The 24,330-nt window shown below is 53.8% G+C and overlaps 1 protein-coding gene across 5 annotated transcripts in view; it reads left to right on the top strand.

Moving 5' to 3' along the window:
• LRP5 (LDL receptor related protein 5) overlaps positions 1 to 24,330 on the top strand; it is a 113,001-nt gene that overhangs the window by 74,368 nt on the left and 14,303 nt on the right. For all 5 annotated transcript variants that reach the window (XM_010956755.3, XM_045517938.2, XM_074371603.1 and 2 more), the window contains exons 8-17: positions 3,970 to 4,186; positions 5,924 to 6,213; positions 7,841 to 8,067; positions 9,216 to 9,400; positions 11,922 to 12,245; positions 14,313 to 14,512; positions 18,389 to 18,597; positions 20,088 to 20,278; positions 20,929 to 21,138; positions 23,493 to 23,618. In XM_010956755.3, coding sequence (XP_010955057.3) covers positions 3,970 to 4,186; positions 5,924 to 6,213; positions 7,841 to 8,067; positions 9,216 to 9,400; positions 11,922 to 12,245; positions 14,313 to 14,512; positions 18,389 to 18,597; positions 20,088 to 20,278; positions 20,929 to 21,138; positions 23,493 to 23,618 — 2,179 coding nt within the window. The remainder of the gene's footprint in view (positions 1 to 3,969; positions 4,187 to 5,923; positions 6,214 to 7,840; positions 8,068 to 9,215; positions 9,401 to 11,921; positions 12,246 to 14,312; positions 14,513 to 18,388; positions 18,598 to 20,087; positions 20,279 to 20,928; positions 21,139 to 23,492; positions 23,619 to 24,330) is intronic.

Here is a 24,330-nt window from a genome sequence, read left to right as displayed (position 1 = left end):
TTCTTGTGAGTCTTAACCTGTTTCAAAATACGAAGTCCCAGTAAAAGAAATAAATAACGCTTACCACCACCTGGCTCAAGAAATAAAACATTATCCATGAAGCTGATGCCAGAGGTAACCGCCATCCCCAATTTGGCGATTCGTTCGCCTGCATTAAAAGACGTTTTCTTTCACCACGTGGGTGTCACCATGAGCGGTACGCAGGCTTGTTCTGCGTGACCTCCCACGATGACAGTGGTGTCCCGTATGTGTTCTTTGGCAACTTGCTTTTTGTGCTCAGGTGTGTTTTGTGAGGTGCTCTTGACCACATGGTGGTTAAATTTATCCCTGACGTTCCTGCCTCTCCTCGGCGTGTATGCCTCCCTCAGACACGTTACTCAAACCTTTGGGTCAGGCCACCAGCCCAGGTGCAGAAGTCCCTGCTGGGGTTGCCGGGGATTCTGAGGGTTTCAGGGGGAACAGCTGAGGTCAGGGTCCACGTTTCCTTTCCTGAGGGCACAGTCGGACTCCAGGTGGGAGGGACAGTCAGGGGAGGTCTCGGCCAGGTTGCCACCTCGACGGGGCATGCTTTCCGCAGTGGCGGTGTCCCTGAGAGGTTATGCCCAAGACAGTGGAACAGCCAGGCCAGATGCTAAGGAGCCCGAGCGTATTTCTTGGGCATGTCTTGCCGAGTTGCCTTTGATGGGAGAAAGGATCGTGTTCAGGGTGGCTGTGCACGTGGCCCGGCCTGGGAGCCAAGCAGAGGCGCCAGCAGGAGGGAGTGCCGCCCGGTAGTGGACGGGCTTTCCCTTTGAAGAGGACATCACTCAGGCTCCCCAGCTCCTCCTGCCCGTGCCCAGGGAGGGCTTCACGGGGCAGCTGCAGCTGGGCCCCTGACAGACTGGGAGGAGAACCAGGGTCTGGGTGGCACTCATGGCACACAGATGGGGTTTATGGAATTGAGTCCAGACTGCGGGCGGGTCTGCTCCCCCTCCAGGTGGGGCCTCCCGCTGCCCTGTCTGGGACAGCCATCCCGATGGAAGCAGGCAGAGGTGGCAGTCCCTCAGATGATTAGCTCGTTGCCATCGTGACAGATGGGAGTCGGGGTGGCTCCCAAGGTGGCGTGGGTGTGGGCTCTGGCTGCCCCCTCACTGGCTCACTCTGGGAGGTGGCCCTGGGCTTCCCTCCCCGCCCAGTCCCAGGTTGGAGCCGTGTGGGTGGGCGTGGGTGCAGCCCCTACCCTCTCCCTACACCCCTAGAGCTGCCTCTGTTCCTTGTTTTCCCATCTTGGGCTCGGAGTTCCCTGGGATGCCTCGTAACCCTCTTCCTGAGTCTAGAGCCTGTGGGGCTGAAGTTCCTGCGCACTGGTGCTCAGCCTTTCCCGTGACTCCAGCCGCACCCACAGGACCCTGTCTCTCGCCCTTTGTTTGCACCTTCGCCTCCCACAGCTGGGCTCCCGACCCAAGAGCGTGTCCCTTCTTCCTCCGACCTGCCACAGCTCTTAGGTCTTGTGCCACAAGATTCAGCTTTATTTGTAAAAGTAACCGAGACTCACTGTCTCCCTGAGCTGTCTCTAATTGATGTCCCCTCGGGCCCTGCACTCCCTCCTCTCCCTCTGGCAGTGCTTCTTGGCAGATGCCAGGCCTGTGACAGCTCAGCGTGGGTCCCCACTAAGCCGTTCCTTCCATCCAGAGCTCTTTCCTGAGCCATGTGCCCGCCGCTCCTGGCCCTTGGAAGCCTGAATTACCTCCAGCCACCCACTAAGGCCTCATGCATGCGGACAGCTCGCCTCCTCCTTGCAGCCAAGTGCACAGTCTTCACAGCTGTTGGCATCCTGGTTCCTGCCTAAAGACCGAAGCTGCAGGGCCTTCCAGATCCACCTGGGCTTGTGCTCTCACTTAGCCCCGGAATTATCATCATCGTCATCATCATCTCACTCGTCTGTGAGCGACCGCGTCTCCCAGAGCAAATGAGAGCTCTCTGAGCTTGAATTGGGGTCTCCATGCTGACCTCCTGGCAGGCAGTCGGGACACCCCAGGCCTGTGTCAGGAGTGACCTCTCCTTCCTTCTCCCTCCCCCACACTCTGTAGCTCCCACTTCCCTTGCCGGGCCCTTCCTCTTGCACTTCCCTTTCCCACAGCTACCGGATGGGTCGTCTCTGAGCAGAACTTGCGTTACATCACAGCGCTGCGCTGCCTCCTTCTTCCCCCAGCTCCTCCCTACCCCTCCACGAGCATCTATTCATTCTGCAGCTTTCTGTGAATGGCGCCTTGTGCTGGAAAAGCAGTAAGGGGCAGACCGTGCCCTGGTCAGGGTCAATGTTCTAGAGGGATGCAGAGGAGAGGGGTTGGGGGCTCGGAGGGTGGGCAGGGGTCATTCAAGTCCCCCCGACAGCACCTCAGCTCTTTTCCAGCCATGTTTGTTCTGAAGCCCTGCCTTCTCCTTTCACTGACTTGTGTGTGCTCTGTCTGTTTCCTTCTGTTTCTAGGGGAGAGGGGGAATCATGCCCATTATTACTATTTTTAATGGAGGTACTGGGGGTTGAACCCAGGACCTCGTGCACGCTGAGCATGCACTCTACCACTGAGCCATACCCTCCCGCCCCCTACCATGTCCATTATTAATCCTGAAGTAGGCACCCCTGTGCACACACCATGATCAGGCGTGTCCCTGGACGTTGGTTACAGCTATTACTGAGTAGGAACAAGGATGGGCCTTGCCCTTTGTGGACTTGCGCTGTCTTTGTAAAGCTTCCTCCCCCAGCTGTTTCCCTCAGGGTTGCTCTGACCCAGGGATGAAATAAGCAGAAGTCTCACAGGCCAACCCACAGTCCAGGCTATTTGGCTTTTGGTTTTTATACTTTGAAATGATCGAAGTTCCCTGGGTGACTTTAGCTGCTCTGCTCAGTTACGGGTGGAGAGACGGAGGGCCATGGAGGTGCAGGGACTTGCCCGTGGGACAGAGCTGGGGTGGTGCCAGCCCCTCCTGGATGACCCTCCAGTGTTGTCCTGTGCTATCCAGCAACAGAGGACCAAAATCTTTTCTGCTCAACACATACCTGATCTGTCTTACGTGTTTGCCACCTGCAAAACAGAGGGTTGGTGGCTGTTTTGATGAACTGGAAATACAGTCTGTCTGTAGGAGGCCCGTCAAGACGTGCCTTTAATTCCTCGTGTCTCTTTCATCTTGGCCTGAGAGCCCGAGACTTTGGATGTTGCATTTTTATCGTCTTCCTTTTAACATAAGCTTCTACAAAATCATCTGTCATCAGAATCACGTCTTACCCTGTTTGTCTGAGTGTTTCAGTTGGTTAAGGCATTTTATGTTTGACAGTATTTTTCTCGTCTGTGGCTTTTGTGGTTGATGCTTTTAATCAGCACTGATGCTTCAGGAAAAAGATCGAGCTTTTACAGCTCAGTGAATGGCCACTCGTGTGTCTGGGGTTGGAAAGCATCTTGGAGCTGTTGGCTCAAGACTTAGCACCAGAAGCGTCCTCAGAGTTCCCCTGGTCCTGACCGAACAAGAAACTAGTCCACAGACAAGCGGGAGGCCTTGCCCAGGGTCTGCAGGGCATTAGTCGTCCAGCCTTTTGAAGCTCAGCCCCGTACTGAGGCTGTGATCCGGTGCCTCCTTGGGTTGCATCTGGGGCAGACGTTGCTAGTCAGCGTGCCCACCCCGGGTCTGAGCCCCGCACCTTGGTACTCCAGGCGGCCACTGCCAGTAGATCAGCAGTGGTCGGGGAGAGGACACCTGTTTGCCTTGCCTGTTCCAAACCACCCCTAGCACAGCATCCACACCCAGGTGGGGAGGTGGTAGGGAAGAGCCCCTGAGCTGCCCCATCACCAGAAACATCTTTCATTTGGCTGCCCCAATGGGCCATGGTGCCCGGCTTTGTGCAGTGGCCTGGCTAGGTGTGGACAGAGCTGGGCCCATCGTGTTGCAGTCAGCTCAGGCCCGAGGCCTGCTTAAATGGCATCTGCCGTCCTGCAGGTGATCAACATGGATGGGACGAAGAGGCAGACGCTCCTGGAGGACAAGCTCCCGCACATCTTCGGCTTCACGCTGCTGGGGGACTTCATCTATTGGACCGACTGGCAGCGGCGCAGCATCGAGCGCGTGCATAAGGTCAAGGCCAGCCGGGACGTCATCATCGACCAGCTGCCCGACCTGATGGGGCTCAAGGCTGTGAACGTGGCCAAGGCCGTCGGTGAGTCTGGTCAGCTGTGCCCTGGCTCGTGGCTGCCTTGTGGTACACAGGCAGCCCCGTCTGAGGCCGAAGCTGGAGCTGTGGGTGTAAGTGTCCGGCTTGGGCTCCCACTCTGAGGCTGTATGGGACAGGAGATGGTAAGAACATCTGGCTAAGGCCAGGCAGCTCTGGGGGGACTTACTGACCAGGTATGGTGACTTGGCAGTGGTGACGGACCAGCACTGCTGGAAATAACTGTTCTAATAATGGCTAACGTTTGTTGAGTGCCTGCGTGTGCTAGGCTCTGGCTGGGTGCCTTAGCGCCCAGAGTAAACATCTACGCTAATTATAGTATCGCCCCATTAACGCCAGGGAGAGGGAGGCCAAGATCAGGACTCAGGCCTGGGTCTCCCTCGACCTCATTGCTGGCCTGGGCTGTGACTGTTGTCCATGGTGACCGGGCTGCACCCTCCAGCCCACAGCTTTTATCTGAAAGCCAGGATCCACACAAAGCTCACTTAACACAGTGACTTGTCTTTTTATGAGTAGGATTCCAAATGCAGGTCTACAAGCTATGCTGGGGAGAGTTGTGTCTGGCTGTGGTGGGGGGACATATTGGGGAACAGGACTCTGATCCCAGCTGGGGCCCCAACGCCTAGTACAGCACCTGCACATCAGAGACTCTCAGCAAACCTTTGTTGGAAGGAAAGAGGGAGAGAGGAAGGAAGGACCAGAGACGCCCCAGGGCTTGCCCTCCAGGAGCTTACAGTCTCGTGGGTGACACCCCAGTGTTAGCTGTGCTGCCAGGTGGGTGACTGTCGTTGAGACATTAGAGGGATGCCTGGCTTTAAAATACGAGGGGGGTCATTTGGGGTTAGGGAGCAGGTAGAGGACAGGGTTTGCCGGGCAGCTAAGCAAAGGCCTGGAGGTGAGACTGTGGAAGGACCTGGGGGGTAGCTAGCACATCTCTGTCTCTGGGAGAGGCCTTCAGTCACGACCTGCACTCCTGAGACGAAGATGATGGAATCAACAAACTTAGTTTACCAGCCACCAATGAAAACGGCTTCATTATCTACCGTGGTGGTGATCCACCGGTGAGTGAGTGTTTGAAAAACAAAAAAATAAAACCCCAGAGATAAGGAAAATGATGTATCTGTGGGATGTGATTTAAAGTTAAGAAATTGGACCCCTCCCTCCCCACCCCCTTCCTCTCTCGCTCACGTCAGGATTTACTGAGGAAGATGGGGAAAGGATTCCTTATTTAGCTGAAATCCTTAACACTAAGTTAAAGCCAGTTTTAACAGCGCCCCAGCAGATGAGTGAGATGCACAGGCCGGCCAAAAAGATACGGATGCCGGGCCGTCTGCTGTACTAAAAAAGAGGTGCCTTTGGCTGTCCTGGGTGAATCTGAGTTTTTGAGGGTGCTGAGAGTGTCGGTGACTCGGGGGGACCGTCTGGGTGATGTCTCGGGCTGCAGTCCAGTCGGCAGGCTGGGAGTCCAGGCCCGGCCGAGGGGGTGAGGGGGTGTGGGGTGTGCGTCTTGTCCCCAGGTTGCCACGTGGATGGAACGGGGACACCCTGGGCCCAGAACCAGCCATTGTCATGTCCATCCCCTGTACCAGGGGAGTCGCCTGGCCCCCGTCATTCATACCTGCAGCCCGCAGTGGGCACCGGGCGGAAACGGAGCCGTGCCCGACTGGGCTGGTGGCCCCCGTCTGTGCGGGGCCTCGAGTGCCTAGAGCCTGTCTTCCCGTCCAGGAACCAACCCCTGCGCGGACGGGAACGGGGGCTGCAGCCACCTGTGCTTCTTCACGCCGCGCGCGACCAAGTGTGGCTGCCCCATCGGCCTGGAGCTGCTGAGCGACATGAAGACCTGCATCGTCCCCGAGGCCTTCCTCGTGTTCACCAGCAGGGCCGCCATCCACAGGATCTCCCTGGACACCAGCAACAACGACGTGGCCATCCCACTCACGGGCGTCAAGGAGGCCTCCGCGCTCGACTTCGACGTGTCCAACAATCACATCTACTGGACGGACGTCAGCCTGAAGGTACGGCGGCCAGGGGTGCTCCCGGCACGTCCCCGCCTGTGCTGCCTGCGCCTGGCCAGCCACGGTATCGCCTCAGAGGCTTACAGAAGCTTTTCTTGATTTAAAAAAAATTTGAGGGGAGGATGGTTAGTTAGGTTTGTTTATTCATTTACTTATTTTAATGGAGGCACTGGGGATTGAACCCAGGACCCAGGACCTTGTGCATGCTAAGCACGTGCTCTACCACTGAGCTGTATATACCCTCACCCTCAGTTTTTCTTTATTTTTTTATTTTGTAGGGTTTTAAAAACTGAAGTATAGTTGCTTGTACAATATTATATGTTAAAAGTATACAATACAGTGATTCAGGTTTTAAAGGTTATACTCCGTTTATAGTTATTATAAAATATGAGCTATATTCCTCATGTGGTAAAATATATCCTTATAGCTTATTTTACACTTGATAGTTTGTGTCTCTCAATCCTTTACCCCTGTACTGCTTATTTCCCCTGCCCTCTACCCACTGGTTGTCCCTAGTTTGCTCTCTACGTAATCTGTGAGTCTGCTACATTTTTGTTTTATTTACTACTTTGCTGTATTTAGTTTCTACATAGAAGTGATACCATAGAGTCTTTGTCGTCCTCTGCCTGACTTACTTCACTTAGCAGAGTGTCCTTCAAGTCCATCCATGTTGCTGCAATTGGCAGAAGTTCCTTCTTTTTGATGTCTGAATAGTATTCCAGTGTATAAAAAGTTTTTTAAAAAGGAACTATAATACTGGGGGAAGATATAGCTCAAGTGGTAAAGCATATGCCTAGCATGCATGAGATCCTGGGTTCAACCCCCAGTACCTCCTCTTAAAAAAAAGTAATAATAAATAAACCTAATTACCTTCTCCCCCCAAAAGAAAAATAAATTAAAAAAAGAAGTCCAGTAAAATTGGAGCAGCACTTTTAAAAAACTATAATATTTATTGTAACTTGATTGAAGCCAATAAAATATTAGTGATCCTGTGTAGTCAGTAAGCTTGAATGATTATGGCGGGCAGGTCCAACAGAAACAGTTTAATTATCTGTCTTTTATTCTACCATTGATACTACATGGTTCTTTATTTTTTTTTTTTCCTGATTTTAAAAGACATAAGGTTCATTGTAGAAAGAGAGAGATAAACAGGAAAAGTATAAAGAAGAAAATAGAAATGTTCTTCTTTAACTCCACCAGCCTGAGCCAACCTTGCTGACATTTCAGTGTATTTCCTTTGAATTTTCCCATTAGTGTTTCTCATAATTACAGTCGCATGCTCCATAGAATTCTGTATCCTGGGCTTTTTCACTTCTCATTGTAACAGGTATAATTATATACTATTATATAAAATATATTTTTTCATATTTTAATAAAACATACATATAGCCAATCATTTCTTTTAAAAAGGTTGTGTTTTCTGCTTTTCAAATTGTTCATTTAAAAACTCAGAGGTTGGAGGAAAAGTTTAAATTGGAAAAGAAAGAAAAAGAGTAAAAACTTGAATGTTGGTGGTTTGGCCCCAAATGTGGTCAGCAGTTGCCAGGAGGCCAAGGATCTCATGGTTAGACATCTGCAGAAACTCTGGTCTCTAACCGGTGGCCCTTTCCTCCTCACCTGCTCCTAGAGCATCAGCCGAGCCTTCATGAACGGGAGCTCTGTGGAGCACGTGATTGAGTTTGGCCTTGACTACCCGGAAGGCATGGCTGTCGACTGGATGGGCAAGAACCTCTACTGGGCGGACACCGGGACCAACAGGATCGAAGTGGCCCGGCTGGATGGCCAGTTCCGGCAGGTCCTCGTGTGGAGGGACTTAGACAATCCGAGATCGCTGGCCCTAGACCCCACCAAAGGGTAAGGGCCATTTTTGTCTGGCACGCATGTCCCTGTCCCCCATCACGTCTCTGCACCAACCAGGGCAGTGATGGCCTTAGACCAGGGCAGGTGACTGGGGCCGGCGGGACCCTTGGAGGTCATCTGGTTCATTTCATAGAGGGGAAACTGAGGCCCAGAGCAGAAGGCAGGAAGGGAAGCCCCTGTATCAGGCACTGCACTGGGCGCTCCAGGTGGGTCATCTCATTTCGGCAGCTGGGGCGCTGCAGGGGGTGGGTATCTTTACACCTGATTTTGCAGATGCAGAAACTGAGGCTCAGAGAGGTTAGGTGACTTACTGAGGGTCACTTAACTGGTTGGAGCTGGGCTGGGCTGAGAAGTTCCATCCAGGCTCCTGGCCTGGGCTTCTCCCCTCCGGCTTCTTGAAGGCCCCTTAGCTGAGGTCTAAAATCCATATGCTTTTCTCTGTCGGGCAGCCTGGGGGCCCTGCACTGGGGCCAGAGGGGCCAGGGTGGGGTCTTCCTCTGTACACAGTGCTCACCCCATAAACCATCAGCGATGTCTTTGTAGCACCCCAAACTCTGCCTGTTATGTACTCTGTTAGGGAGGGAAATATTTCTGCACGGCAGAACAGAGAAAGGACCAGTGAAACATACATGATTCTAGAATGGGGAGTCCTTCCCTGGAGCCACTGCTCGAGGACAAGGGAGGAGGACCGGCTGGTGGGGGCAGCAGAGCCGAGTTCATATCCTGGTATTCCATTGCCTCTTTGCCTCTGGGCCTCGTTTTCTTCCTTCTTTGAATAAAGGGACTGTATGCCCTGATTTGCCCACATTCCTCCTGCCGCTCCTCCATCACCCCACATCCTGTCTAGTTTAGTGTTTGTCTCTAAAGTGTCCCAGCCTGGACGTCCTGTTACACGGTCCCGGTTTGTGTCTGTGAATGAGAACATCAGCGCTTAGCTTGCAGGGCGGCTGCTGTGGGACTTCCAGAGGCAGGAGGTCGCCGTGACCACTCCTGGGGGGACACTGGGGTGGTGGGGGCAAGGCCGTGGAGCCCCCGCTTCCTGAAGGGATGTCATCGACACGGCTCTCCGGGGCGGGAGGGGCCGAGACGGGGAGATGGCGGCAGTCGTGTTCCCTGACCTGCCCTTCTCCCGTGTCTTCCAGCTACATCTACTGGACCGAGTGGGGCGGCAGGCCCAGGATCGTGCGGGCCTTCATGGATGGGACCAACTGTATCACGCTGGTGGACAAGGTGGGCCGGGCCAACGACCTGACCATTGACTACGCTGACCAGCGTCTCTACTGGACGGACCTGGACACCAACATGATTGAGTCATCCAACATGCTGGGTGAGGGACAGAGGGGCCTGCGGGGAACGGGCATCCCTGCTGGGGCGACGGCCACCCTTGGCCCCCACTGCTCTGTGCCCTTGGCCTGCCAGGCCCAAGCCCACAGGAGGTGTGGACACGCCCAGGTGCTGACCCAGCCTCACCCTCTCCGGGGATTGTTCCTTTCTGCCCCTGGTGTCGTTGCTGTAGACGTGTCCCTAGAGGCCCCGATGACAGCTATTTCCTACACACCTACTGAGAGCCGGGCCCCAGCTAACCCTGTGCCAGGATTCTAATTTGACTTTACACCACATAGCATAGCTTTTCATTGATGGAGAAACCGAGGCCCAGGGAAGTCATGGGACCTGTGTAACGTCACAGGGCACTGCTCAGACCCCGGGGACACTTGCTCCATCTCCATCTGACCCTGAACACCTACTGGGAGACAGCATTGTTGTGGGACCACTCATAGGCTACACTCAGCACCCTGGGACTAGGTTGAAAACAAAAGCAAAAAGAACCTTTGCTCCAAGTCACCCAGCAGTGAAGGCAGGATTTAAGCCTAGAACACGTGACTCTGGACTTGGGGCTTCTGGGGTAGGGAGGTGATTATACTAAGTCTCTTGGGTGAGGCCTGGTGGTGGGGCTGCCCTGTGCAGTTGAGAGAATTCAGCTTCCTTCCTAGTCACTGCTGCTGCCACATGGTTGTACTCATTTTCCAGAGGAGGAAACTGAGGCAGAGGTGGGCTGAATGGCTTATCCCAGGTACTATGTAAACAGAGTCAGAGCGAGAACCCCAGTGACTGCCCTGGTTTATGAGGCCAAGAGTAAGGTTTGAATGTGTCTTCAAGACTGCCACCCCGGCCCCACAGTGAATTACAAGAGGCCTGTGTGCTCTGCTCCTGGCTGCCCGGTGGGTCATGTGACGAGACCACAGTTCATTTCACAAGTCCTTTGCTGCTGGTGTTGGAATGGCATCAGCGCTCCATGGGGACAATGCTGAGTGCAATGTCTGCCTCCGCCCTGTTGGGCCGATTTCCCTAGGACTGAGCTGGGGTGTCACAGATCATTGTCAGCTTGTGCACCTGTCCTGGGGCTGCTGTGTCACCTGACCAGAAATCTAATGGCTTCTAACAGCACACATTTAATCTCTCACAGTCTGGAGGCCAGAAGTCTCAAATGGGCTAAAATCAAGGTGGCAGCAGAGCTGCCTTCCATCTGGAGGCTCGAGAGGGGAATCCGTTCCCTGGCCTTTTCCATCTTCTAGAGACCTCCTACATCCTTGACTTGTGACCACTCCCTCCATCCTCAAAGCCAGGAGTGTTACAAGCATCTACCAACCTCTCTTACGGTCCTGCTCTGTCTTACAAGGACTCTTGTGTTACACTGGGTCTATCAGGATAATCTGGGCCAATCTGCCCGTTTCAGGATCCTTCCTGTAGCCACACTGGCAAAGCCCCTTTTGCCACAAGAGGTAGCACATTCATGAATGCCGGAGGTTTGGGTGTGGACCTCCTGGTGGGGGAGAGGGAACGTTATTCTGCATGTAGCCTTTACCAAGCACTTACTTTGTGCCAGCATTTTGACCCTTCTACGTGCGTGATCTCACTGAATATCACAGTGGTATCACAAACCTCATTGATTGTTTTATCACAATTTATTACATTTAAGTATCCTGGATACCCTTGAGGGCACTTGTAGGAATACCCATTTTGCAGATGGGGAGACTGAGGTTCAGGGAGCTTAGACAGCTTTCCTGAGGTCACATTCTGGTCAGGGGAGGAATTGGGACAGGAGTGCCCAGTCCGACCCCAGAGCCTGGCTCCAATCACTGTGGTAGACTGCTAGGCTGAAGGTTTTATTTGGAATTTTTATTGACATGTACATACAGTCAAGTACAAAAGTCTTCAGTGGACGAGTTGAGGAATTTTCATGCACAGAGACGTGTGTGTTCACAGAAGGGCAGCCTGCAGAGCTCCCGCGCACATCAAAGCAAGGACGCTTCCAGCCCCAGAAGGTTCCCTTACGCGGCCTCTGAGTCAGCCTCCTCAGGGGGCATCGCAACCCTGACTTCAAGCTACGTGTTCTGGTTGTGCTGTTCTAGAACTTTCTGTCAGTGTGACCATGCGGCGTCCGGCTTCTTTTTCTCAGCCTAATGACTGAGAGTCCCCCACATTGTCATTCTTTCTCATTGCTGTCATTCCTGTCATATGAAGATCCTGCCCTTTTTCTATCCGTCCGACCACTGACGAACATGTGGGTTGTTGCCGGCTTGTGGCTATTTCGAACAGTTGCTGCTGGGCTCCCTCCTGCCTTTTATCTGGGTGGACGCTGCATGCATTTCTCTTGTACTTTAGGAGGGGCATTGCGTGCCCCCCGGGTAAGTGCGCACCCAGCCTCAGTGGACCCTGCTGGTTTCCCGAAGTGGTCACACACTTTGTGAACCTGACGCAGGTTGCCAGGCTGCAGGTTGAACTGGGTCACCCAACGGGCCGCCCCGGGCTGTGCGTTGCTGACGCCACACCCACGTGTCTCCACGTAGGTCAGGAGCGGGTTGTGATTGCCGATGACCTCCCGCACCCCTTTGGCCTGACTCAGTACAGCGATTACATCTACTGGACAGACTGGAACCTGCACAGCATCGAGCGGGCCGATAAGACCAGTGGCCGGAACCGCACCCTCATCCAGGGTCACCTGGACTTCGTGATGGACATACTGGTGTTCCACTCGTCCCGCCAGGACGGCCTCAACGACTGCATGCACAACAACGGGCAGTGTGGGCAGCTGTGCCTCGCCGTCCCCAGCGGCCACCGCTGCAGCTGCGCCTCTCACTACACCCTGGACCCCAGCAGCCGCAACTGCAGCCGTAAGTGCCTCACTCTCTCCCAACACTTCCCTCCTACGTTAGCTGTGGTGGATAAGGGAGAAAGAAGCTTTCTATCTGGGGACACCTTGGTGCACATGGGCAGTTGGGCAGGTTGTGCACTGCACATGTTGCATAATGTTACCTGGAGGCTCAGGCTGGGTGGAAGACCTGTTGCTTCATCAAGACACAAGCAGTGGGCCAAGCCCTCAGCTAGCACGTTCCTTGGGGGCCTCTCTGGATGTGAAAAATGGTCTCTGTGGGGAGCACTCACTTCTAGAGCCAGGCACTGTTCCTTGTGCTTTTTTTTTTTTCCTTGTGCTTTTGATAGCACTTAATCCTCCAGCCTACAGGGTTGGGAGTATCACTGTCCTCATTTCACAGACAGGGACCCTGGGCACAGAGAATTGTAGTGACCCTCCCAAGGCCACACAGCTCGGAAGATTTGAACCAGGTTTGAATCCAGGCAGTCTGGCCCTAGAATCCCCACCCTTGACCCCTTGCCGTGTGGCCTCACGTCCACTTGCGTAACCCTCACACTGACCCTCTAAATCACATAGGCCTTTTTGTTTTCATTTCAATAATAAGAAAAGTGTAGTTCAGAAGCCTGAGAGTGACTTTCCCACGGGCCCGCAGGGAGAACAGTTGTGTCCTGTTGGCAGGATTTTCTCCTGTGACCTCAGCAGAGAGCTGGTTATAACTCAACCTCTGTGCAGCGCTAGGCAGTTTATTGAGCTCCCTGTCATCGGGGCCTTGTCTGAGCCTCTCACGTCCCTGGGCATTAGGAGGACTGGGCACCCTTAGCCCCACTGTGTGGCTGAGGGACCTGAGGCCTCAGAGGGTTAAGAGGCTCGTTCGCGGCCCCATGCTGGTATGTGACAGGCCTGGGGCCACAGCCTAGGACTCCTTACCCTTGGGCTCCCTTTGGTCCTGTTGGCCTTGCCCTAGGGGTTACAACCTTGAAGGGTCAGGCAGAGATGCAGGTCACCTACCACCCAGAAGTGATGTGACTTGGGTGCCAGCTCCTGCGGCCAGCGGACCTGGGGCCATGACTTGGATTCATATGGCCCAACTGTGACTCCAGCAGGTGTCTTCACACATCCTGGGTGGTGCAGTCTAAACCTAGGCAGCTTTGCTCCCTGACGGCTCTGAGGAGCATCCCCACCACCCGGGGTCCCTGTTCACTTCGTGCGGTTCTCAGCAGTTCCCTGGAGCACCTAGAAGCACACAGAAAATCCCACAGCCACTCAAGCATTGCACACACTTGTGGGTGGGAGTGTGGTGTGCACCGCCATTACCTCCTTGTGTTTTAAGTCTTGATAATCTAAAACAAAATGGACATCTAGTTTTTTGGTTTTTTTTTCAGAGGAGGGACTGGGAATTGAACCCAGGACCTCATGCATGCTGAGCATGCGCTCTACCACTTGAGCTATACCCTCCCCCGACATCTAGTTTTTTTAACTGAAATATTGTGTTGTGTATTTTTAGCAAAGTGATTCAATTATACATACATACATATATATATATTCCTTTTCATGTTCTTTTTCATTATAGGCTATTACAAGGTGTTGGATATAGTTCCCTGTGCTCTACAATAGGGCCTTGTCATTTGTCTGTTTTATATATAGTAGTTAATATTTACAAAGCCCAAATCCCCAATTTATCCCTCTCCATTCTGTTTCTCTGCTGGTAACCGTAAGTTTGTTTTCTATGTCTGTGAGTCCTTTTCTGTTTGTAAAATAAGTTTATTTGTATCCTTTTGTTTTTTTAGATTCCACACATAAGTGATATCATAGGTATTTTCCTTTCTGTGGATGTCTAGTTTTAGAATAACACATGCGCTTATAAAATATTGAAGCAATAGAGACACGTGTCACATAGAGAATGCAGTTCCCCGTAGTCCACCCCACAGAACAGCTTTATGTCTTCCCAGCCTTTTTCCATGTACACCTAGTAGGTACACCCCAGTCTACTTTTTACTGTAAAATAGAGTGCTGCCCTCCCTGCCCACTCACCCCTCGGCCCCCAGACACTGACTTGCAGCCCCCTCCTCTGTTTGCCTCACTCCAGCGCCCACCACCTTCTTGCTGTTCAGCCAGAAATGTGCCATCAGCCGGATGATCCCGGACGACCAGCACAGCCCAGACCTTGTCCTGCCCCTGCATGGGCTGAGGAACGTCAAGGCCATCGACTATGACCCACTGGACAAGTTCATCTACTGGGTCGATGGGCGCCAGAACATCAAACGAGCCAAGGACGATGGGACCCAGGCAAGTGTGCCTGTCGGGGGCGCGGGGGCTTGGCGGGGCACTTCCAGGAGGAGCTCGCCCTGGCTGTTTCCAGGCTCCCCCTCCCTTAGTAGATGGGGTGCTGACAGCACAGTTGTGGGTAAACGATGATTTGGGCTCTGATCTGTCATCAGTGGGTGTAAGGCTGAGCACTTTGCCTCCCTTGGAGTGTGATTATATGCGGAAACTGGAACGGATAGTTGTTTAAGTAGTGGCGGTGGATGTCAGACCCCATGGGATTTTTTTCCTTTCTACAGTGGTTTTGTGCAGGGTTAGTTGCTATTGGTTATTCTAGATTTATCTTTTATTTCACGTGAGTTGTAGAGTCAGTTCTGCTATAATGCAATGTACATGTTTCTGAAAATCACAGTGCTGTGCAACATCACACAGTACAGACCGTGAGGCTGGTGGGAGAAGGGGGGCTCGGCCTGCAGCACTCAAAACCCCGTCGGTGACACACTGAAAAGAAAGAGAGGAACCGGGCGATACAGGGGCACCTTCCTGCACGTGTTAAATGGTTTGGTACACAAACGCTTCAGCGGATGTGGTGCTTGACCTTGGAAAGATCTGAGGTTGGCCGAGGACGTGGGGCTCGGAAGGTTGCAGCTTGTGGGTTTTTATGGAACAGGGACAGGAGGACTGTCTGAGACAGGACGTACTGTAACTCCAGCGTGGATGGCGTGGCTCCTGACCGGCGGGAGCTGGGGGCCGTCAGGGGCGTGCGCGGCCGTGTGCCCCTGCCCGCGCTGTGCTGGGTGCGTGCTCTGCACTTGCCTGGTGGTTCTCTCGGGTGCAACTGTGCATCAGCAAACACGAAATCCGCGGTCTGCTCAAACTGTCCCTGAGGCAGCCCTGCATTGGAAAAAATACGTGTTTTCCAAATGTGAGTTCTAGCAGAACTGACTGCTTTTCTGTGTTAGGTTTTTGTGACCCTTTCCAGGAAGGAGATTGAGACTGCAGCCTCGAGGTGCACCCAGGGTACCCACCCGTGTGGCAGGGAACAGTGATCAGAATTCCATTAGTACAGAATTTGAGGACACGCCTGGCTGGTCATGCCAGTTTCTAAAGACTCCTTTTACAAAGGCTGCAGGACCCAAACGTCTCTTTCTCAATCCAGTGATCAGTGTAACAGCTTATATCATCATGGTGAATTCTTGATCCTGTTACGACAGAGATTCAGAGGAATGCTCGTTGGTGGAGATTTTCTTCTATAACATAGCTGTTGCTGTTCCCTAACCTGAACTGGGCGCTAGTGCCGCCTGTACAGCTGGGCCTCACTTTGGACAGAGCCCTTCATCCAGCAACGACATAAAGTTAACAAGTCATCCTTTGGCTTCCGTGTCCCTGGGTGATGGTAAAAGTCCCGGCTATGCCTGGGTGGCTGCGATCGTCCTCTCTGTGGGAGCAGAGCTGCCGGGTGGAAAGGGTGGAAATGGGTTTCTTTCATCCCACCTACAGCGCAGGTGACAGTCACTTCCACTCCTCTGGAGAATGGGAAGTGATAATTGATGAACCGTGGCTTCCCCTCTGAGAAAATGGCTGGGCGCAAATTGCCTTTAAGTCTCCCGGAGAGGCGTTTTTTGCATTCTTTTATAGCATCTGGCAAAAGAGGGAGGAAGACTTTGAAGAAAAAGCCCTTGCAGGAGCACTTAATTTGGAAAACGTTCGTTTCCCTCCCTGCTAAGCTCCATCCCTTGGTGGCTTTGATTGGGGGCCCCACACCAGCCTCAAGGGTAATGTTCTTAATTATTATCTCCTTGGTTGTTTTTTCCTATTTAATTTTTTTATTCTTTTATTGTGGTAAATATACATAAAACTTACCATTTTAAACATTTGAAAGTGTACAGCTCAGTGGCATCAAGTACTTTCCTATTGTTGTGTGGCCATCATCACCCTCCATCTCCAGATGAAACTCTGTCCCCATTAAACACTAACTCTCCGCTCCAGCTCAGTGGTAGAGGGCGTGCTTAGCATGCATGCAGTCCTGGGTTCAATCCCCAGTACCTCCATTAAGATAAATAAGTAAACCTTATTGCTGCCCTCCAATTTAAAAAAAAAAAACTTAAAAAAACCCCGTCTCCATTCCCTGCCCCCCAGTCCCTGGCACCCATCACCCTCCTTTCTGTTTCTCTGAATTTGACAGCTCTTAGGTGCTTCATGTGGGTAGAACTGCACAGTATTTGTCTTTCTGTGACTGGCTTACTTCACTTAGCATAATGTCCTCACGGTTCATCCACATCATAGCAGGCGTCAGAATTTTCATCCTCTTTAAGGCTGAAGAGCGGTCCATTGTCTGTACAGAGTATGTTTTGCTTATCCGTCCATCCGTCAGCGGCCACCTGAGTTGCACCCACCTTGGGGCCGTTGTGAGTATGCTACTGCAGACTTTCCCACTTGGTCGAGTACCACTCTGTACTGGTGAGGAGGAGGGGTGTTGTGATGCTGAGTAGGATTCCGCTCAGAAATTTCACACTGGCTGGAGCACTGTGACTTAGGTTAAAATGGGGCTGGGGTTCCATAAAGCTGGCCAGCCGTGTAGTTTGCTTCCTCGTTTTCGTCCGCCTGGGGAGGGATGCTGGCAGTGTGTCGTTACACGTGCCCCGCCCTCAGCTGGTGGTTCTGGGGACTGTGTGCCCGGCTCCCACATAACCACCCAACATCAGGAGCCTGACTCTGGCCCCGGCTGGCTGGAATCCTCTCCAGCTGGGTCCGAGAGGCTGGGCCTGGGGAAGGGGGCTTCTTTTTGGCTGCAAAGCCCCTCTTGCCTGCCTTCTTGTTTTATTAATCACTGGAAGGTGGTAGAGAAAGAGTCTGCAAGGAACTGTGATCAGAGCATCATTTTGAGATGATTCCCTTCTCACACAAAGGAACCTTTTATCCAAACATTTGGTGGCGGCAGCCCAGGTGTTTGGGAAGCCCCTTTGTGCCAGGTAAGGTCACCTGAGAACCTGAGAGAACCAGATCCACCAGGGAAACAGGCTGTGGCCTGTGAGGGAGATGAGGGAACCTGGGCTCCCTCCTCCTGCATCAGTTAATGAAACAGGGTCCCCTTTGAAGAGATTCTCTGTCGGTGGCTCTGAAAGCCAGGGCTCACCTGGAGACATTGCGAGCGGCACGGAGCCAGGCCAGTCTCTCTGGGGAGGCTGTGGGGTGGAGACCCGCAGGGAGTGTGGGAGGGAGAACAGGCACTGGGAGGTACGTGGGCTCCGGTGCTGCCAGGATGTGCTGTGGGGCAGCCCTGCACCCTCACCTGGCCTTGTACCCCTGGCCTCTCTCCCTCAGGGAAGAGGGCTGTGAGAGGTGGGCCTCTGTCCTGGACACCTGTTATCCTGACACCCTAAATTTAAAAGACAATAAGACTTGGTGGGAGGGTATAGGTCAGTGGTAGAGCTTATGCTTAGCATGCACGAGGTTCTGGGTTCAATCCCCAGTATCCTCATTAAAAAAAAAAAAGCAAACAGTAAGATTTGAGGGTCTTAATCCAAAAGCCTGAGTCCAAGGAAACAAGAAGAGAGAAAGTGTCTTGAGAGGGGGCTGTGATCCTGGGCCGACTGTCCAGCCGTCAGGTAGTCCTTCTGGATGTGCAGGACCAGGACGGCCAGTCTGTGTGGGGCTGCTGACAGCCAGGTGCAGTGCATTCCCTGATACCTGGGCCTGAATCTGAGTTACTGGGCGGGAGCTCTCTGGAGGCTGTTGAAAGAATCAGTTTCGCTCTCAGGTGGACTTGTGGGTGAGCTGGTTTGAAAGGAAGGTACTTCAAGCAGGGCTGGGATTTTGACTTTTGGTCTGAACTCGGGCACTCAGGCCTCTGCCCTCCCTGAGTCTGTAGCCGGTACTCACTCCTGACTGTTTTTACAGCCCTTCGTTTTGACCTCTCCGAGTCAAAGCCAAAACCCAGACAGGCAGCCTCATGATCTCAGCATCGACTTCTACAGCCGGACACTGTTCTGGACGTGCGAGGCCACCAACACCATCAACGTTCACCGGCTGAACGGGGACGCCATGGGCGTGGTGCTCCGCGGGGACCGCGACAAGCCAAGGGCCATCGTCGTCAATGCCGAGCGAGGGTGCGGGCCCAAAGGGGCGGTGGGCACTGCGGGGTGGGGTGCTGCACTGGCTGGGGCGTGCCAGGCGTCCCTCCCATGGATGCCAGCCTCTCGGGCTGGGAGGGGTCTTCTCATCCATCGGGAGCTCCCCTGGGGCCCCCACCACCGCAGCTGAAGCAGGGCGAGGAAACACCAACTCATTGCTGGTCAGGGAAGCAGAGGCGTCCAGGAATGGACTTAACTGAAAGCCAGTGCAGGTGTGAGGGCTCTGCTGAGGGACACAGGCAGGATGGAGTCCTGATTCATAGGTTTCGTACTGTCCCATCACACCCGAGCCCTATACAGCCGTCCCTCCCGCGGCATCAGGTGGTGGCGGGTCATGTCAGTTGCACGTGTTCTGCCATGGAGAGGTCACTGCCTAACCGGGAGCTTCTTCCTCCAGTGAAGCTCCCTGATGCTCACACAGTCAGCCCTCAGGTTCTCTGGAAGGTGGGAGAGTGCCTGGGATATGTTGACAGACATGGAGGGTCTCAAAGGGAAAGAAAGACAGAGCGGGAGGGGGCTTCAAAGCCACATGACATGAGGTGTGGAAGTAAAGCAAATCACCTGAAGGTCAGGGGGCAGGAGGCGGGAGCACGGTGCCATCTCAGGTCCCCGCAAGGCTGGCATTCAAGGCGGGAATCAGACCCGTCGAGGCGCTGTGTGCCGGAGCTCATGCGTGGGATGGCTGGGCAGACCCGAGTTCACATCCTGACTCCATCCCTTACTGCCTGTGTGGCCTCAGGTAGGCGACCTCCCTTCTCAGGGATTCATTTCCCTCGTGAGGACCGCAGGCGTATCAGCCCTGCAGCACACGAGGGCTCAGTTATGTAAGGGGTTTTCAGGAACCAGAGGAGGAGGCCTGTACTAGTCCCTGGGGCCACTGCCACCAGTGACCACAAACTGAGGGCTTAAAACAGTGGATGTTTATCATCTCGCAGTTCCAGGGGCCAAAATCAAGGGTGGGCAGGGCCGCGCTCCCTCCAGAGGCTCTAGGCTTGCCTGCCTAGATCAACTAGGATCTCTCTAGATCCTGCCTGCCTCTCAGCTTCTGGCCCCAGGGGTTCTTTGACTCATGCCACACCCCTTCACTCTGCCTTCACCTTCACATTGGCTCCTTCTCTGGGCTGTGTGGCCTCTTCTCTTTCTTCTGAGGCCACTCTCATTGGTTTAAGACCCACCCCAACCCAGGTGGCCTCATCTTGATTACACCTGCAAAGACCTTTCCCAATGAGGTCCATTCCGAGGCCCCAGGTAGATAGGAGGTCTTGGGGGACACTCTCCAGCCCCTACAGGGCACGGCCTTTCAGCTTTGGGGGCTAGTCCTTAGAGGCCAGGGCTGTGTGACCGATCACTTTCCAAAGCCCCTCTGGGTGCCCGGGGTCTGGTCTCTCTGGTGTTTTGCAAGCTCGGTCCTGGCTGGGGAGGTGGCAGGACACAGCTCCTGTCCTTCACCTGCTGCCCTCCCGCAGGTACCTGTACTTCACCAACATGCAGGACCGAGCTGCCAAAATCGAGCGCGCGGCCCTGGACGGCACCGAGCGTGAGGTCCTCTTCACCACGGGCCTCATCCGCCCTGTGGCCCTCGTGGTGGACAACACACTGGGCAAGCTCTTCTGGGTGGACGCGGACCTGAAGCGCATCGAAAGCTGTGACCTGTCAGGTACGCGCCCTGGGGCCTCCCTGGGGTTCCGTCCCTCGGCTGCTGCCAGGTCTGACCTGCCAGGATGCCCGGCCTTCCTTGTCATCAGTCATGGCGTTGCAGCCGCCCCATCTGTCGGAGACCTACTGCGAGCGGGCACTGTGCTGGGGCTTTACCGCACAGAGTCCCCTGCTATGTTCCAGGCAGTAGGTCCCAGATGATCCCTATGTGGCAGAGGCAGCTGAGGTTCAGCGAGGGTGTGCTAGCTGCCCAGGGTCCCCCAGCGTGGGGCAGAGCAGGAGTCTGACGCCTCCACCTCCAGAACACACTCTCCCAGCTGCTTTGGCTGCCTTAGTTCGGGAGGCCCCTGGGCTGGAGAGGGGTGAGAGTCATTGCTTAGAGGGGCTTTTCTTCCAGAAGATGGGGTGGCCTGGGGCAAGGGAGCCACTGCAGGGGCCCATGGCTGGGGCTATGGCTCTGGTCCTGAGGCCAGCCTGGTGGAAGCAGGACTGTCTGAGGGCTGGTCTCAGATCTGCCTGATTCCAGCCCCCAGCCCTGGCCAGAGCCCAGAGTCCCCCAGGCTCCCTGGCAGCCTTCCATTCTCCCAAGTCGAGCGTGGGCCGAGCTCTTGGGGTCAGCCAGACTCAGGGAGTCCTCGTCCCTCCTGGCAGGGGCCAACCGCCTGACCCTGGAGGACGCCAACATCGTGCAGCCTGTGGGCCTGACGGTGCTGGGCAGGCACCTGTACTGGATTGACCGCCAGCAGCAGATGATTGAGCGCGTGGAGAAGACAGTGGGGGCCGAGCGGATGCGAGTCCAGGGCCGTGTCGCCCACTTGACCGGCATTCACGCCGTGGAGGATGTCAGCCTGGAGGAGTTCTGTACGTAGGGGGCGGGCGGTGGGCAGCAGTATGTGCAGGGTCGCCAAGGGGAGGGTGTCTGCACAGAGCACAGCGACCCCTGAACTGGCCCCCTTGGAGAAAGACAGGAGGGTGGGCCGACGTGAGAGATGGAGGACTGAGGCCTGTTTTCTTCCTGGCTGTCGGTCAGGTCCACTCTCGGCTCCCAGAGACCACCCTCAGGTCCTCACCCTGTTCTCCCCTCCATCAGCAACAGATCAAACTTCTCTGGAGTGCTCTTATTCCAGCTGGAACCCACTCTGCTTTCCAAGGGCCTGCGATTAGATTCTGCCCACCTTTAGATTAGTCTGCCTTTTGATTGACTCCAAGCCAACTGATTAGCAACCTTAGTTTCATCTGTAATTCCCTTCTGCCGAGTACAGTAACAAAACCACAAGCATGATGGCTCATCACATCCTCCCCAGCTGGGAAGTAGGGTGGGAAATTTGGGGGGCATTTTAGGATTCTGCTTACTACAGCCTGGCTGTGCCCAGAGGACTGGGAGGGGGATGTCTGCAACTGGAACTGTATGTTATTTCACAGTAACTCTGATTTATAGCTGAGGGAAGTAGGTCCCAGAAAGGGTATTATTTTCCCCCTCACCCAGACAATAAACAAGATAGGGGTTGGATTTGAAGCCAGAGCCCACATTTTGGCCACTGGACTTTTTTCTATTGGGCTCCCTGCTCAGAACCAGGGGCAGGACCTCTGACACTATGAATTGGCCACTTGTGTGATGGCTGCTAGGTGGCAGTTTCTGTCCTTGTGTGTCCTCAACTGGGGCCTGGATAAGGCAGTCACCAGTCAGCTAGCTTCTGGATAACAGAGGCACCCCATGCATGTGAATAAGAATGCCTATGTTTACCTGGCCTTTTACAACACTGTCAGCAAAGCCTTGGGTTCCTGGTTGTCCCAGCAGAAGGGCAGAATGGTGGGCGCTGAGCCTCTGAATATTGAGACCTTCTCCCTGCTGGTACTGGCAGAAAGCCAGGTGCACTGACTGGTGGCTCCTTGGAACTAGGGGACAGGAGGGGCAGGAAATGTTCAGTGAGCAGCTGTGAGGTTGGAAACTGGGACGTGTCCGTGAGCGCTAACGTGTAGGGCCTAGGTGGACACTAGAGGCTCCTGGTTTCGGGTGAGGGCAGGAAATCCTTGGGTGAGCTCTGCTGTGTTTATCTGGGATGTGGGTCACCCAGCCTGCTCCCCTACAAGATCCCACAGCTGAACTCTAAACCCAGGTGACACCCTGCAGCCCGTGGGTCATGGCCATCACTGTGTCATCCTGGCTGCCTTTGCACTGAGCTGGCCGACTTGCCGAGTCCTGACAGGTGGCCTGGCCCATGAAGTCAAGATTATTTCCTTCCTGACCCTGTCATTTTAAAACTACCTAATCCTTGAGGTTGAGGAGAGGCAACTGTCATGTGTCCTTGGGGACAGGGTGAGGAGCAGAGGGCTTTCTGCCATTCCTCTCACCTGAGGGAGGTCACCCACCCTTCCTAGTCCTTCCCGCTGCCCAGGCATTGGGCACATGAGGTTAGTTGAATTGAAATATCCGAGTTGCCCAGGGGCTCAGCACCCTTGTTACTTTAATGCCCACATGTGTTAGTTTCCTGCAGCTGCTGTAACAGGTTACCACAAGCTGGGTGACTTAAAGCAACAGAATTGTATCCTCTCACAGTTCTAGAGGCCAGAAGTCTGAAGTCAGGGTGTCGGCAGGGCTGCGCTCCCTCGGGAGGCTGGGGCCGGGCAGGGAGAGGGGTGGTTCTTTGCCCCGCCCACTTCCTGTGATTGCAAGCGCTCCTTGTGACTGGGATGGCCTCTGACATCACCTTTTATGTCACCTCATGAGGACCTTTGTCAGGAGATTTAGGGCCCACCCAGATAATTCAGAATGACTGACCTCATCTCATGATCCTTCATGTGATTACATTTGTAAAGACCCTTTTTCCAAGTACAGTCACAGATTCCAGGTAGGATGTGGGCGTATCTTTTTGGGGGCCACCGCTCAGCCCTCTACACCATGAGAGACAGACACACAGGGGCAGCTTGCAGTAACGGCTGTGGGCGCAGCAGCAGCTGCTGTAGGTGGGCTGGGGTGTGATGCCGGGAAGGTTCTATAAATGCTTTTGGCCTCCGTCTCCTCATCTGCAGAATGCAGTGTCAGTAGAAATGGGCTCCATAGGCCGCCCTGAGAATTAAGTGGGAGGATCCACTACACTCCTATAAGAGGGCCAGTTCTTGTGCATTCTTGCCTGGCCCTCATCCCCTCCACCCTCTAGGCTGCAGTCCTGAGGTAGGAGACAGAACCCAAACCCCTCCCCCTTTTCTCTCCACAGCAGCCCACCCTTGTGCCCGGGATAATGGTGGCTGTTCCCACATCTGCATTGCCAAGGGTGATGGGACGCCACGGTGCTCGTGCCCAGTCCACCTCGTGCTCCTGCAGAACCTGTTGACCTGTGGTGGTAGGTGTGACCTCAGCACTTTCTGTTGGGACACTGACCAGGGACCTGATTCTCTGCCTGCCATGTTGCTGCCTGGCATCCTATTAATACGTAGTCCCTGTGGCATCTAGTCTCCAAAGCAGACTGTCTCTTTATTTGTCCTCTTTTCTAATATGGGTCCTTCGGGGCTATGAATTTCCCTCTAAGCACTGCTTTTGCTGCAGTCCATAAGTTTTGATAAATTGTATTTTCACTTTCAGTTAGTTCAAATATTTTAAGATTTCTCTTGAGATAATTTTTTGGTGTTTGTGTTATTTAGAAGTATGTTGTATAATTTCCAAATAGGTGGGGATTTTCCAGCCATCTTTCTGTTACCGATTTCTAATTTAATTCCATCCTTGCCTGATTTGAGCCCATGCTTTGTATGATTTCTATCTTTTTAACTTTGTTCAGGTATGTTTTATGGCCTAGCATGTGGTCTACCTTGGTGAATATTCCACGTGAGCTTGAGAAGAATGTGTCCTCTTTTGTTGGTGGGTGGAGTGTTCTGTAAATGTCAGCGAGGTCCAGTTGACAGATGTGCTGTTCAGGTTGTCTGTATCCTTCCTGACTGTCTGCTTGTGCCATCAGTTACTCACAGAGGTGTTAACATCTCCAATAGTGGATTTGTCTATTCATAGTTCTGTCTTTTCCCCTCCTTCTACCCTTGAGCCTCTTCTTCCCTAAGGCTGCA

Source organism: Camelus bactrianus, chromosome 10 (genome assembly GCF_048773025.1).
Source record: "Camelus bactrianus isolate YW-2024 breed Bactrian camel chromosome 10, ASM4877302v1, whole genome shotgun sequence".
Lineage (NCBI taxonomy): Eukaryota > Metazoa > Chordata > Mammalia > Artiodactyla > Camelidae > Camelus > Camelus bactrianus.
This window is presented reverse-complemented; position numbering and strand designations above follow the sequence as displayed.